The sequence below is a fragment of the Monodelphis domestica genome, chromosome 3 (assembly GCF_027887165.1).
Source record: "Monodelphis domestica isolate mMonDom1 chromosome 3, mMonDom1.pri, whole genome shotgun sequence".
Lineage (NCBI taxonomy): Eukaryota > Metazoa > Chordata > Mammalia > Didelphimorphia > Didelphidae > Monodelphis > Monodelphis domestica.
In genome coordinates this window covers 469,368,618-469,384,491 of record NC_077229.1, presented here as the reverse complement: position 1 = coordinate 469,384,491, position 15,874 = coordinate 469,368,618, and the positions used below count along the sequence as shown (strand labels likewise).

The window sequence follows — 15,874 nt, the reverse complement described above, 5'->3', positions numbered from 1 at the left end:
AGGAGTGAGGTGCGCTGGCAGTTTTGAGTTCTCTCAGCTTCTGTTCTCTCACTGCAAACTTGAGTTTTTTCCTTCTGCCCTTCCCCCATGTGCACCTTGCACCACTAGATCTGATTTCTCTCTTTTCCAAGTTCCTCTCTTATATACCTCAGATAAACATTTAATTTTCATGTTGCAATTTATTGAATATGGATAAAATTTTATATAGATGTCATTATATGTATTGTTTTCTGTAACAATACTTTGATATTTTCCAATGAACTTTCTAAATTCAGTGATTAACTATGACTTCAATAAAAAATTTATTAAACATTAATTAAACCCTTTGTGTACCATGCACTATGGAAGCGCTAAGGATATAAAGACAAAAAAAGTACCTGCCTTCTGGGAACTACATCCTATTGAGTTTTCCACCTTTATTGTCTTAGATGCCTCTGGAAGTCTGGTGACCTATATGAACCTCTTAGGATAATTTTAAAAGCATAAAAAAAAGATACATGGGACTATAAAGGAAACTAATTATACTGAAATACAGTAATTAAAAATATTTTAAAACCCATGTTCACAAAACCCAGTTTAATAACTCCTGTACTAAAGCAGTTAGGTGGTACAGTGGCTAGAACTTGGAATCAGGAAGACCTATTTTCAAATATATTCTCAGATACTTACTTTGTGATCACTAAACTCTAACCTGTCTCAGTTTTCTCTATTATAAAATGGTGATAACAACAACACCTACTTCCAGGGTTGTTGTGAGGTTCAGATGAGATAATATTTATAAAATTCTTAGTATAGTTTGGAAGTCAGGGATGAGTAGAGAGTGCATTCTTGTTGTGGAGGATAGTTTATTAATTACACAGAGGTAGATGATGAAATGTTGAATGAAGGGAACAGCTAATATTTCAGTCTGGTCTGAATATAGATTGTGTAAAGAGAATCATATGAAATGAGTGGAGAAGTAAGCTTGAACCAGACTGTGGAGAGACTTAAACATTAGGTAGAAGAGTTTATATTTTATTCTAGAAGCATTAGGGGGCTACTGATAAATTTGAAGGGAGGAATACCATGACCAGACCTATGCCATAAGATTATTTTGACTGCCAAGTGGTGAATGAAAACTAACTAAATAAAAATAATATGCAAAACAAAGTTCTACAGAGTTTTCTAAAACAAACTCTTTTTAATCAATAGCAGTGGAACCCCATATTTAGATTTTATAGTTCCAAGTAAACAAAGTAAATACAAAATTGTTTTCCAGATTGTCTGGTAAAAGAAGTTCTGTAGGAGTTCAGTTCTGAGAAGATGTTACCCCAAAGCATGCCTTGAACTCTGGGTAGCAGTGGGTCCACAAATGTTGGTGAAAGGGGAAAGGGAACTGAGCTATAATTTCATGTTGCTCCTCATTTTATATTTTCTGTCATTGGCATTTAAGATTATAACTTTTCTTTTAATGTTTTCTATTTCATGGCCTCCTTTTTCTTTTTAACTTTCCTTTTCATGTCTAAGCTGTTGTAATAGTAATCACTTTAGATAATTAGAGACCACAATTTTGGCAGGAGTGAGAATATTTTAAAGCACATTATGATTTATTAAACTAAAAGAATAATTATTTCTCTCCTGCTCTTGATTTCAACTGCCTATAGTATGTGGGTGGTTACTAAAAATAACTTTATTGAAATTCATTTCTATATTGTATTCACTAGCATGTTTAGTAACTCATTACTAATAAGAATTCATCAAAAAATAATAAAAATGTTCTATTCCTGATTGTTGGTAGGAGAAACACTTTAGAATTTCAAGGAGATGCTGTGAAGCTGTTTTGGGAACTGATATAATAGCTGTAAAACTTGTTTGACCATAACAGATTATAAGACCTGTTTAGATGGAAAGGTTAGATTTATTTTCTGTTTAAAATTAACTAAGCATCAATAATGACATACATTATCAGATAACCACTAATAAATATTCCCACTGAAGTTTACCTTATGGTTTAAAATTTTATATTAATTGTACTATTTGATCAGTTTCATGAAGTTCAAAAATTTTTTTTTAATATTGGTGAAAATGCTGCACTGAAACCTTTTGGCCACTAGAGTGCAGACTGCAAAGAATCAAATAATTTTTCTTTTTTGAATTCTCATTAAGAATTAAAAGTTCATTTCTAGAAACTAATTTTTAAAAGTTAATTTAAATTTATGCTAGACTATTGCTGCCATCTCATATTTCTTTCCCTCCTCACAGCCAATAGAACATGGTTGAATCTAATAAGATGAAATTCAATAGGATAAATGTAAAGCCTATTCTTAGGCATAAAAAATCAACTTCAGTTATAAGAAGGGAAAGACAGTCAGACAGTATTCTTTTAAAAATCTTGGAGTTTTAGTGTACTGAAAGCTCAATATGATTCAGCATTGTGATATGACTGCCTAAAAATTTATGTTGGCTTGGGCTACATTAAGAAAGATATCACTTCCAGGACATATACTCTCTGTACTCTGTCCTGACACATTATCTGGAATAAATAGGTTAAATTCTGGACTCCACAGTTTAAGAAGGACATTGATAACTTGGAGAAGGTCCAGAGGATAGAGCAAGTTAATGAATTTATGGCTGTCAACCACTAAATTAATCAAAACTACCAAGGTAGTTATAACAAAGGTCTTTGATCAGAGCAGACAGATTATAATCTGGGAAGTCACACAGAACTACAATCCTGGGACTCCCAATGAACTACAAAACGAGAAATTTATATAGAAAGTAAAGGCATGAATCTGGTTAATTGAATTCACTGGAGTTTGAATAATGAAGACATGCTTGAGGTTTTTTGATTGTCTTCAGCTGAGTTCTGGCTTGGGGGATTGATAGGTACTTGAGAATTTACTGTTTGCTCTGGGGCAAAAGTCAGCCTAGGAGTTTCTTACAAACAAGGTTGTCGTGGTTTATAGTCAATAAACATTTAATAAATCCTTACTATGTGCTAGGCACTGAGCTGAGTGATGAAGATACAAATATGAAAAAGAAAGTCTAACCTCTGCTAAACACGATAGCTCTTCAAATATGGGAAGATAAGTACCATATCACCCTCCTTCCCTCCCAAGTCTTTACCCAATTCTTTAGTTTTATCCTACTTCCAAATCTCCTTTCCATGATCTTCTCTTTCAAATCTGAGATCACTTTACTTCAGATCTTCATCAACTTTTACTTAAACTCTTGTAATCGGCTTCTATTTAAAAAAAATTTTTTTTTGCCTCAGTTCTCCATCTTTTCTACAGCTGTCAATGCTTTTTCCTAAAGCCCGTGTCACTTCTCTACTCAGTAAGCTATAATGGTTCCTAATGATTCTAGGATCATCCTTATCTCATCCTTTAAATTTTTTATTTCTGCCTATTTTATAGTGTATATAATTAGGAATACAGCAGTACTTGTATGTAATTTGTAAGCAATTATATCTGTTGGAGGTGCCGGCTCTTCCCCCCCCCCCCCCCCCCTTCTTATCGCCAAGGTACACACAAAGTAAATTACTTGAGAGCAGGGTCTGTCATCTGCCTCTTTTTATAAGCCCAAAGCTTAACACACACAATGCCTGGCACAAAGCCACTTAATGTTTATTCTCCTTGTAGGCCAGCATATAGTATGGGTTGAAAACTTGTCTATTTGAAGTGAAATGAAACCCCTCTGCAGCAGTTGACTATGTCACCGGGGCAAAGGATTGTGAAGCAAAGAAGACACGAGGATCCTCAATTGAAAGGAATCTTCGACCAGATTCCCTTTGCTAAATGTCATCCCCGAAAGGGAGCCCCTTTGCTGAATGCCATACTCTTTTTCAAAAGATGTCTTTTCTCAGAAAGTTCTCTTGGATTGTGACCCTATTCCTGAGAGGTTGAATGCTAAAGAAACTATGAGCCTGAAGCAAAGGGCTAAGTGCGCTCTCTCTTCTCTTTATCAGTTTGCCGGGTGGACTCACACATCAGACGTATTTTTATCCTGCACGTTCTACACCTAGCGCGAGAGCCACCTTGCGCATACTCTCAAGAGTGGTCGCGGGCACCCGCATCCTCCTCCCCCACACCTTCCCGCTCCCAACTGTAACTGCTCCTAATCAACCCCCACCTCCCCGTTCTGACCGCCCCCGCAAGGAGTTTTGGGAAAACACATCCGGCCTGTGATCCAACCAATCTAAAAGGGGAGGAGGCGGGTCCGGATAGGAAAGTAGGGAAATCCTTCGGATTGACACACGGTCCTGTCCAACGAGGACCAGAATTTAGCCTGACTCCCGCCCAAGTAGGCCCGAGAAAAAGGGTTTTCGACCAATCGAGAGCAGGGGCCGGGGTAGTGTTTGTGGCGACCTCTGGGAGGCTGTGGCGTTTCGAGGAGGGCGCTTGGTGTTGTGTGCAAGGGTTGAAGAAAACCTCGCTGCCAGGGGCGGGGGGTGATTTCGTCCGTGGCAAAAGCCTCTGTCCGAGGAGAAAATGAGTTTAGCTCTGAGGTCGGTAAAGGGGGGCGGCCATGTTCCACCCTATCCGCCCCGAAGCGGGGTCCCACCGGTGGGGCTGGGGCGGGGGCGGTGGAGGAAGGGCGGGAGTGATGGGGTAGGGAGTCGGCCGCCCTAGAAAGCTGAGAAACCTGAGGCCAGGCCCTCTGCGGTTAGATGGCCTCATCTCCCTGAGCAGAGTGAGGAGAGGCTGCAGGCAGTGCAGGAGCCCCATTGGCTTCTGGGCGAAGCGCCCAGGACCGAGGCCCAAGCTGGGACCTCGAACTTGGGTGGGGAGCGAAGTATCGCGAGAACTCTTCGCCCCGGGGCTGTTACACTCGCTGGCCTCCCCTGTTGCTTTGCTAACACTTCATCTTTCACCGCCCCCGGCACAGATGCCCCCCATCCCCTTTAAAACACACAACAAAACCGCGTCTGACTTGGGCTGAACTGACGACTTCTGGCGATTTCCACCTTGGCCTTTTCCCTTGACCGGTTTTTGTTTTCTCCTTTGGCCTCTTCTCACCTACCCCTTCACCATTCAGTTCTTAGGAATATGAAGTGGCTACATAAAGGTTAGGTAACGCTGAGAGGTGTTTTATGTGCCCCGAAGGCAAATAGCCTCTTGGCTATTTGAAGCCTGTGGACCCCTTCAGAATGTTTTCAAAGGCATAAAAATACATGAAATTTGCAGAGGAAACTAAAGAATAATGAACTAGTTAATCTTAGCAAGTTCCAACTCCCCCCCCACCCCCCTTAAGAGCCGATGTGTTAAAAGGGACATTAGCAATCACCTAATTCATCCTTTCATTCTGAAGATGAAAAAATAGGCCGAGGGAGTGCAGTGTATTATTACGCGTGCATTAGTATATATAGCAAAGGGGATTTTAAACTCTGGTCCTTTTATTACAAAACCAGGATTCTTGACACTACTAGCCTTACAAAGGTCGTTTTTCTTAAATGGCAGAGCCTTTAACATCATTTACTCCACAAACTTTATTTCTTTATTTAAAAGAAAGATTCCCCTAATATCTTCAGAGAAAGATGATCTCTGATCTCCCATCTGGCTCTGCCCCCCTCCCCCAAATATATCAAAAGATTTCAGATTTTACGATGAACTAGTCATATACCCTTCCATGGGAAATCAGTAATGAAGCAGAACTATGACCTTTTAAGTTAAGAAAATTTTGAAGGTTACATTCAGTTCCTTAAAACTGATCTTCCTGGGAGATCTCATTGAAGTCACACCTACAAAGTCATACCATTTATCTTACTATATAATTTGGAACCATGCTAGTTTATTAGATTTTTTATTGAAAATTATTTACTCTCTAAAGATTCGCTTGTTATAGTAATATTACAGTCTAATTTCTTTGGAACTTTAGAAGTTTTAAATATCTGGAAGATTTGTATTGTAAAACTCAGTTTAGGCTTTTGGACAATTTTTTCTATAACAAGATAAATTCAATTTTCTGTTTATTTTTTCAGCCTTTCTAGAAGAGGACACTGCCCTTCAGTTGAATATCACAGGTTTTATGTGCATTTTGAACACATAACATGGACATATTTTAGTTGTTTTTTATTATTCAGGGAAAAACAAGTGTTTAAGATACATAAAGAACTTTACAAAGGATTATGCCACAAAAAAATGTTAGTTGATTTCATGAATCCCCTTGGATTATTTTATGCTATTTGGGTAAGGTAAAAATTAATTTTAACCACAATCAAAAGTGGGTCAACCGTTACTTTTGATTTTCCTTAGAATTAATTTTATATTGTTATAAATGCTCCAGAAAGCTATGGAGGAGAGTTGAAGGTTGGACAGTTTTTTATATTGCTTCAGTAAAGCTACTGTATCATATGAACCCCAGGCAATGTTTTATTTGCAACAGTGTTAAAGAAGGGAAATGACATTTTATCTTGGTATAGTATCACTTTGAGCTACAATTTTTTTGGCTCTCATTTTGGAAGGATAAGTTGATGGCAGGGATGTTAAAGGTGATGACAGGACAGTTGAGTCCTAAAAAGGCAATTTGATTTATCTTTGTTCTCAAAATATTTTCAGAAATTTGGAAAGTAATTCTGATATTTATTTGGTTACTTTGCTCCACTTCATTCCCCAATCCTATTTCGAACATTAATGAATGCAAAGGAAGATTAAAAGTGAACTACAAGATTTTCTTTTTTTCTCATTTTCATGTCAGAAATGAGCTTGTAGTAGACAAAACAAAAAGGAAAAAAAGACGAGAACTGTCTGAAGAACAGAAGCAAGAAATAAAAGATGCCTTTGATTTATTTGATACAGACAAAGATGAAGCAATAGACTATCATGAATTGAAGGTAAAGGTAATTTTAAAAAAGTTGGTTTGTGTCTATTGGCAAGGTCCTGATTACTTTCTAATTAATTTTGTACTTATCTCTGTTTTTGGAACTCAACTATTATGATAGAGTTTTTTCAATATTGTATCACTTTGTTATTGAATGGGAGATATCCCAAAATCCTTTTTTAGGAAAAAATTTTTATATAGTGATATACCTATTATGTACCAGGCATACTAGGCCTTTGGGGAAATACAAATAACAGCATTTAAATTATGAAAGATGATTAACTATGAAAGATACATACTTTTCAGTAATAATAATAGAAGATTTAAAATAGCTAATCTACGATCATTTATTTAGCATTTAAATTTTTGGAGGTTTAACAGTTCTTACTTTCAACGTTTTTGTCCTTATTAGGCCCAAACTCTTGGATATTAAGATGGAAGTGTTACAGAAATGCATTGGTACATACCAATGTGATATCGTGTATATATGGGGTTCCAAAAGTGACTTTTGGAATATTGTGCTACTCTTGCACAGGACATGTGTATTGTGTGTGTAAAAGTGTACATTTGAATGTGTGTGTTTTCAACATCACTCTAAAGAATGCATGTGATATCTGCCTAATGTTGTTGATGCTTATGGAAAGAAATGTCTAAATATGAATTGATAATAGCTAATATTTTTATGGCACTTTAAAATTGCAAAGCATTTTATATAATTTTTATTTAATCCTGGAGTAGGGTTTTTGCCCATTTGACAGGCTAAGAGTTTTGTATAGGATCATATGGCTACTAAGATTTTGAAGTACTATTTAAATTCATATCTTCCTGAATCCAAGCCCAGCATTATCTACTATACCAACTTAGTTAGATTATTAGTTTAATTTACAAATATAAAGTATGTTTGTGTGTGTGTGTGAGAGAGAGAGAATCCTGTGTTTGAAAAGATGGAAAAAATGGCATTTGTTGCATGGCCTTATAGGATAGGAAAATAAAAAGGCATATCAGTATTTAAGTATAATTACTATAATCACTTTAAATTGTAAATAATTGCAGAAACTTTTTTTAGGATTGTTATTTTTTGAGTAGATTAGGGAACTATACATATTCTCAGTGAGAAAAGTTATGATATTTGGAATGAAGTATGGGTGAACCTTGAGTTGGGGATCCTATAGGGTATGTGAGTTCCAGCCCTGGCTTTGTCATTGTGTGACCTTTGATGAATCTATCCTTAATCTTTCTGGTCTTCAGTTTGAGGGGGGTTCCTTAATAATGAGGAGGATGCTTTAGTAATCTGCTTTGCTGTTTGCTGCCATCAGGTTGGTCTTTCTGAAATGTTTTTTTTATATATATATATATACATATATACATATATACATATACACATATATGTGTATATATATATATACATATATACACACACACACACATATATATGTAGTTGTATAACTAGGCCACTAAATAATTTCCGGTGAGTCCCAGTGGACTGTATTCTAACTATTTAGTCCTGAATTCAAAGTCCTTTATATTTTGGTTTCTAATTACTTTTCCAGCTTTTTTTCCCCCTCACTTATCCCTCCAATACGAACTTTCCTCTTTAGGAATGTTTGTCTTTTCATTCCTTAAATAAGCCTTGTGTTTTTCTGTCTTTTTTTGTTTGTTTTGTTTTGTTTTTGATTGTTTTGTTTTCTCCTTATTTTAACTGCCTTCACTGTTACTCCTTATTCCAGTCTTGTTCAATTTGTTTGTCCTCCATGTAAATTTTGTGGAATGTATATCCTGATTCTTATGCTCATTATGACAGTTTACTTAGCTTTTGTAAACCTCAGTATTATCTGCAAAATAGGGATAAATATTTGTAAGGAAAATTCTTTGTAAATGAATAAATGGTGTTATACATGTATATGTGTTGTTATTATTTACGTTAAAATTTTTCTTGTTTGCCTTTGATTTGAGAGCTCTTTGAGGGCAGATCTATGTCTAGCCTTGTTTTGAACACAATAGGTAGGCAATAAGTATTTTTTCATTTAGACACCTAGCATGTGTCAATGGCTTTACTAGTAGAAGCAACATTTTATTAGTTAATTTTTTTTTTTTGAAATGGAAAGTATGGTCATCTTTGGTTTTACTGGTCTGATGGCATACTATGTGCTGTTTTTGATCTTTTAAAAATTAGAATTTTTTTTTAAGATTAGAGATAAGAAAAAATATATATACTTTCATTTCGTAGCTTATAGTTTGTATTTCTGTTTTATTCCAAAAGGTGGCAATGAGAGCCCTGGGGTTTGATGTGAAAAAAGCAGACGTACTAAAGATTCTTAAAGATTATGACCGAGAATCCACAGGCAAAATCACCTTTGAAGATTTTAATGAAGTTGGTATGTTATTTAAATTCTTTGTATTCAGAAATGTTTGGGAAATTAGCCTGGTTTGGAACAATAAAGGAAAAGGGAACTTTTTTTTATTCTTCTCTGATAATTTTTTGTTATTGTTATACTGCAATATTTTTTAATTCCAGGGGTTTCATAGAGAGATGAATTGATATTTCCACTTTTTCCCATGAAATGACAGTGTGCAGTTTTGTTGTGGGTCATATTTTTTTGGTCTGTTTTATTCTGAAAAGTTTGAAAAAAGATTTTTTAAAAATATCCTTACCTTTTAGCTTAGAATCAATACTATGTATTGGTTCCAAGGCAGAAGAGTGGTAAATGGGGGTTAAGTGACTTGCTCAGGGTCACAGAGTCTGAGTCTAGATTTGAATTCAGGACTTCCTGTCTTAGACCTGGCTCTCAAAATTAACTTAGCCATCCCTGAAAAGTCTCAGTTGTAATTAACTTAATATATAAGGGAACTTCAGAATGTGTTGGAACAAATCCTTTTTTATAGTGCATTTTTAAATGTATATTTATATAACAGAAACATCTTAAACTGTTTTCTTTTGCTTTTGGAGTTTGCACATTGAATTTCTAGAATCCATTTAAAAATGGAAATACTGTCCAACTCCTCCCCTCCCCCCTTTGAGGCTTTGTTACATTTATATTTGGGTTGGGGGGAGTAAATAACAGGATAGGGGACCTGCCATTAAAATTTAGGAATCTTTTCCAACCTATTCTTTTAAAGGGGCAATGTTGATATCCCCACTGTTGATTTTGCATTGAAGTATTAGGTGTGGTAGAAAAATCAATAATACTTAAAAGTAGTTTAGGTATAGTATAACTTAGAGAAAGAGCAAAGACATTTTTTCCAAAAGTAAAGAAGATTATTTCATATTATATTAGATTAAATGTGCTAATTCAAGGTAGACACTTGACTTTTAAAATTGTTCCACGTGGTTTGGTGGCTAGTTGTTGGCACTCAATACTTTTTGACATCTAGCAACAATAATTAGCATTAGGCCTCTTGACAGTAACCTCTTTAAAAACGTAGAGTAATTAAATCTGTTTACTTTGATTCTGGTTATGGAATCCCAAAGTTGTTGGAAATAGTTTTGTTTGTTTTTTTCCCTCATAATGAATGCTAGTTTGCTTTAAACTCTTTAACTTCCTTGAAATTTTGTTAGTAATTGCACTTTTCCCAACAAGCTTAAAGAAAAAAAGTTGGTTAAGTGTCCTAATTTAGTAGGTCCTCAATACATGTATTATGGCATTGAAAACAAAAGTAATCAGTATATTAATCAACCAGTATTTGTACTCACATCAGGTATAACATTCTGCTAAATTCCTATAGGAGAGTAAAGAAATAGTAAAAGTCACAATCTACTGTTAACTTATGCTGTAATTAGACAAGACTTTTACCCACTCAATAGTTCAGTAAAAGGTCATGATGGAATATGATTGCATGTTAAAATGAATGGTATACATATATAATTAATCTATAGAAATTTTTAGAAGGCAAAGACTATCTTGGTCTGGCTTAATTAGGGAAAGGTTATAGTTGAAATGGGATCTAAAATACTAACTGATTACTGAAGATTTGGCTAGGTAGAGGGAAGTTTGGAAAGTATTAATGCCACACATATTACATACCTACTGTTATGAGGCACTATTCCAGATGCTGGGAATACAAAGACAAATCCAAAATTTGCCTTCCCTTTATTAGTTTATATTCTACTGGAAATTTCAATATTATGTAAATAAAATATTATAAATGTTATATCACTCCCTCCCAACATTTACACAGTAAACAGGATAAGCATTTACACAGTTACATAAATATATGATAATTTGATGATTGAGCGAACATTCACTGCTGGAGTTGAAGGGATTAAGAAAGGTTTCTCACCAGAGGTGGCATCTAAACTGTGTCTTGAAGGATCCCAGGATTATAAGAGGCAAAAGTGAGGAGAGAGTGTATTCTAGACAGCAAAAGACCCTGAAGTGAGAAGTGATATGCCAAGCAGGCCATTAGGCCATTTTAGCTGAAATATAGAGTAAATGAATGGGTTACATTTGAATTCATTCTTGGAAAGTAGGTGGAGCTACGTGATAGAGGACTTTAAATTCCAGAGGTCTTTTATTTTAGAGATAGTAAAGAGCCACTGAATGCTTTATTTTTGAAAAAATTTTTTTTTGCTTTTCTCTACCTCTTATTAAATTAAGCATTGTTGATTTTTCTACCATACCTAATATTTTTTCTATGGGAATAAGCAAGAGAGTAGCATGGATAGATCTATGTTTTTGATGATGATCATAAATGTAATATGAAATTACTAATAATAGCTAGTATTTATATAAAACTTAAGACTTGCATAGTGCTTTATTATCTTATTTGATCCTGAAAACACTTTGAGAAGTAGGTGATATCTCATTTTACAAATGAGGAAATTGGGATTGACAAGTTAAGTGACCTGCCCAGGATCACACAGTAAGTGTCTGAGGTAGGATTTGAATCAGGTCTTTTTTTTTGGTCCAAGGTTAGGATACTAACTGCTCTGCCACCTAATTCTCATCTAGTTAGACAACTTTATAGAGGATTAATTGGAGAGGAGATAGACTGGAAATAGGGATGCCTATTTAGGAAGGGCTGCATGTTGTCAATATGAGAGGTGATAAAGGACTGGCCTCGGATAGCAAATGAATAGAAAAAAGTACAGTTGTAAGAGGTATAAAGATAGAATCAGCAAACATGACATAAGAACTAATTGGATATAGAAAAGGAAGTGAAGGGAAATGGGAATTACTCCAAGGTGACTAGCAAGAGAATGGTAGAAATAGGGAAGTTAAGGAGGTGGGAATGGAGAGTTTAGAAGTTCTGTTTTGGGCTGTTGAAATTGAGACGCCAGCTGCATATTCAGGAAATGATGTCTATCAGGCAGTTGGTAATGTGGGATTGGAGTTCAGGAGAGAAATTAGAACTAGATTTATAAAAAAACCTAGTCGTTTGCATAGAGATGATAAAACTGAAGAGAGAGAACATCTGAGAGACTATAGACAGAAGAGAAGGCCTGATTCAGTGTCTGAGAACTCTGAAATTTATAGGCTGGAGATGAATGATATAGCAGAGTAGATGCAGAAGGAACAATCAGACAAGAATGGAACCAGCAGATAACAGCTTTGAGAAATCCGAAGGAGGGAGATGATGGTTGACTGTCAGAAGATTCAAAGATATCATTTAGGATGAGGAATGAGAAAGGGCCATAAAACAATTGAGCAAAGAGAGATTTGGTAACCTTAGAAAAGGTGATTTGAGAATTTTTATTTTTGGTTATTAAATTTGCAATAACAAAAGCCGTTTAATGTAATTTTATTTTAAAAATATTTTGCCATGGTTACATGATTATTTTTTCTCCCTCCCCCCTCCTGGAGCTGACAAGTAATTCCATTGGGTTAAAAGCAGTTTAATTTAAAAATGAGAAAACAGTAGAGGAGTAGTGAGGTTACATGCCAGATTTGCAAATCAGGTTGGTTGGCAGTGAGGTCATAGAAGCAAAGAATATGAATGGTTCTTTATTGGAGTTTAGCTGTGAAAGTGAGAAAAGATAGATAAATATCAGATGATGACTTAAGAACAGCAGGACTAAGAAAAGGCTTTTTTAAAAAGTAGATCTAACCTAGGCATGTTTTTAAGTAGCTTGGGAGAGAGTCCAGGAATAAGGAGAGGTTGAAGATGAGACAGGATAGAATAGGATTCAGGGCAGGAGTAGGTGGTTTAACTTTTGCAAAGATAAAAACTATAAGAGATGAACAGATGAAAATATGAAGGATGATAATGGAGTTCAAAGATATGATCAAAGAGAGGACTTTCATAATTCAAGATCATGAAGGTTGCATAGGTTTAGATGTTGATGTGAGATTGTAGATGTTATCATGCCTGTAGATAGCTAAAAATAGAGCAGCTCGTGGGAGTTGCTGATGAACTGAGAGGCTGTAGTATTTCCAAGGAAAGAAGAGCACATGAACTGTAGAGGAGAGGAAAGATTAAGTGACATGGTTGGAAAATCCAAATGAGGAAAAAAAGTAACCGGAGTAGAAGGTTCCTAATAGAAAGTAATGGGAGATAAAGTTGGAAAGGTAGCAGACTTTGATAACCAAACTGAGGATTTTGAACTTTGTCTTTTAGTTGGCAGAATTTCATGGCTTCTTGCATACAGGTCTATCTACAGGAAGGGCTTGGAAAGTGTTAAAAGATGTAACTGGTGATGATTTTGTGACACAGCATTATCACTACCCAGCTTTGTGATATATACTGTGCCTTAATACATTTAGAAACTTACTGTACAGCTCACTGCACAAGACTGTCTCCAGGGAAACATACAACACAAGGAAATACAAATATAGACACCCTAGGAAAACCACGTAGGTAATCAGACACCTCAGAGCTAAACTGTTCAGCTGTAAAGATCCCATCTGGCTCCCTTGTTCTCTTTCCTTTCAGTAGACAGCTTGCTGCATAAGAGCCATTTTTGGAGACATGAGTTCAGAATCCTGAGATACCTTTGTTTTTATCATCTGAGAAGCTAACACCTTTCTCAGTCCTTTTGACTGCAAGTTGTTACCTTTCTGCCCAGTAGAAAATTGCCTTCCTTTGCTGATTGTGGTATATAGTAGGTATATGTGAGCCACTGAGAGTTTTGAACAGTAGAGAGACACCCTAAAAATGGTATAGGTTTGATTGCTGAGGAAGATACTGGGGGCAAGAAAGCTGGGTAAGAGATTATTCTAACAATCTGAGCATGGAAGAATGAAGGCCTGATCCTAAATCCTACCTAGCATGATCCTAGAGAAACTAGAAAAGTAGGAACGAATAGAAGACATTTTGAAAGAATTAATTACTACATGACTGATTGATTGCTTCATAGGACATGAAGGAGAAGTAAAAGTTAAAATCAAATCATTCAATAAGCATTAAGTGCCTACTATGTGCCAGACATTGTGCTAAATATTAGGGATATAAAAAGAGGCAAAATGCAGTTCCTTTTCTTAAGAAGCTTATAATGGAATGGGGGAGACAAAATGGGAAAAAAACAAGCCATATGTAGGATAAGTAGAAAGTACTTGAAAGAAAGCAGTATAATTACTGTATAAGGTAGATTTTTAGTTGGAATTTAGGAGATAGAGCAATAGGACATTCCAGGCATGGGGGACAGCCAGTGAATGCTTGGAGCTGAGAGATGGAATATTTTGTTTGTGGTACAGCCAGCAGGCTAACATCACTGGATGGAAGAGTACATGCTAGATAGAGGGAAGGGTAGGAGAGGGCTAGGTCATGAAGGTCTTTGAATGCCAAACAGCTTTTTGCATTTGTTCCTGAGAGCAATAGGGAGCTACTGGAGTTTACTATTGACTAGGGAGAATGTCATGAACAGATCTGGATTTTGGGAAAATTATTTTAGTGGCTGAATGAACAATGGATTAGAGTTGGGGACAAACCTGAGGCAGGTAGCCCTACCAGCAGGCTATTATAATAATTGAAGGCCTGTGCTAGAATAGTGGCAGTGTCGGGACAGAAGTTTGTTTTGGAGAGACTTTACAAAGCTGAAATCCACAAGCCTTGCAATAGCTTGGATGGGGGAGAAGGAAGGAATGAGATAGTGAAGAATTCAAGATAATTCCTGGATTGAGAGTCTGGAGAACTGGGAGGATGATAATGCCTCAATGGTAAAAGGGAAGGTATTGGATGAAAGATAATGAAGTCTGGCTTGGATATATTGCATTTATAAGGTGTCTTCTGGACATCCAGTTCAAGACATCTGAAAGACTGTTTGAGATGTAAGACTGGAGGTCAACAGAGAGATTGGGCCAGGAAAGGTAAATTTGAAAATCATAAACTAGGGAATAAATGCATGGGGGGAGGTGATGAAATCATGAAATGTAGTACAGAGGGAGAACAGAAGAGGAACCAGGACAGAACCCTGAAGGGTATCTTGGTTAGAGAGGGTGGTCAGGAAGAGAATCTAGCAAAGGAGATGAAGGAGCAGTCAGGTAGGTAAGAAGAGAACTAGGGAGATGTATATTCCTAAAACCTGAGAGAAGAGGGAGAAGATCAGTGAGGAGGGATCACCAAGGCCAAAGACTGAAGAAAGGTCAAGTAGAAGGAGGAGTGAAAAATAGCCATTGAATTTGTCAACCATTAGTAACTTTTAAAAATTAGCTCAGTTTTGGTGGAAGGGGTTAAGAAGAGATTGAGAGGAAAGAAAGTGGAGACACCTATTGTAAATGACCTTTTTGAGGAGTTTAACTACAAAGTGCAAAAGAGATATATAGGACAAAAGCTAGCAGGGGTGCAAGGATCAAGTGAAGGTATTTTCAGGACAGGAGATATGGGCTTATTTGTAGACAGTAGGAAATGAGCCAGCAGAGAGAGAGAGAGATTAAAAATAAGTGAAAGTGGAGATGACAGAGGGGGCAGTCTGCTGGAGGAGACAGGGTAGAATGAGATCACTTGGAGAAGAAGAAGGGTTAGCCTTGGTAGGGAATAAGGTCACTTTATCATGTGAAATGAGTGAAGGAAGAAAAAGTGGTAGAAAGCACCTGAATAGCAGGTGAAGAATAAATGAGAAAAGGGAGTTCACAATGAATGCCATGCTCTTGAATAATAGGTAGAATGGTGTCATTAATAGAAATAACAACAGCAATAGTAA

General features: G+C 36.3%; 1 protein-coding gene across 2 annotated transcripts in view; it reads left to right on the top strand.

Moving 5' to 3' along the window:
* The first annotated feature begins 4,102 nt into the window (after nucleotides 1-4,102).
* CETN3 (centrin 3) overlaps nucleotides 4,103-15,874 on the top strand; it is a 32,174-nt gene continuing 20,402 nt past the window's right edge. The window contains exons 1-3 of one of the 2 annotated variants that reach the window (XM_056824632.1): nucleotides 4,103-4,486; nucleotides 6,676-6,817; nucleotides 9,059-9,173. In XM_056824632.1, the coding sequence (XP_056680610.1) occupies nucleotides 4,470-4,486; nucleotides 6,676-6,817; nucleotides 9,059-9,173 (274 nt within the window). In that variant the 5' untranslated portion in view covers nucleotides 4,103-4,469. The remainder of the gene's footprint in view (nucleotides 4,487-6,675; nucleotides 6,818-9,058; nucleotides 9,174-15,874) is intronic. The other variant, XM_001362833.5, reaches the window with a different exon arrangement.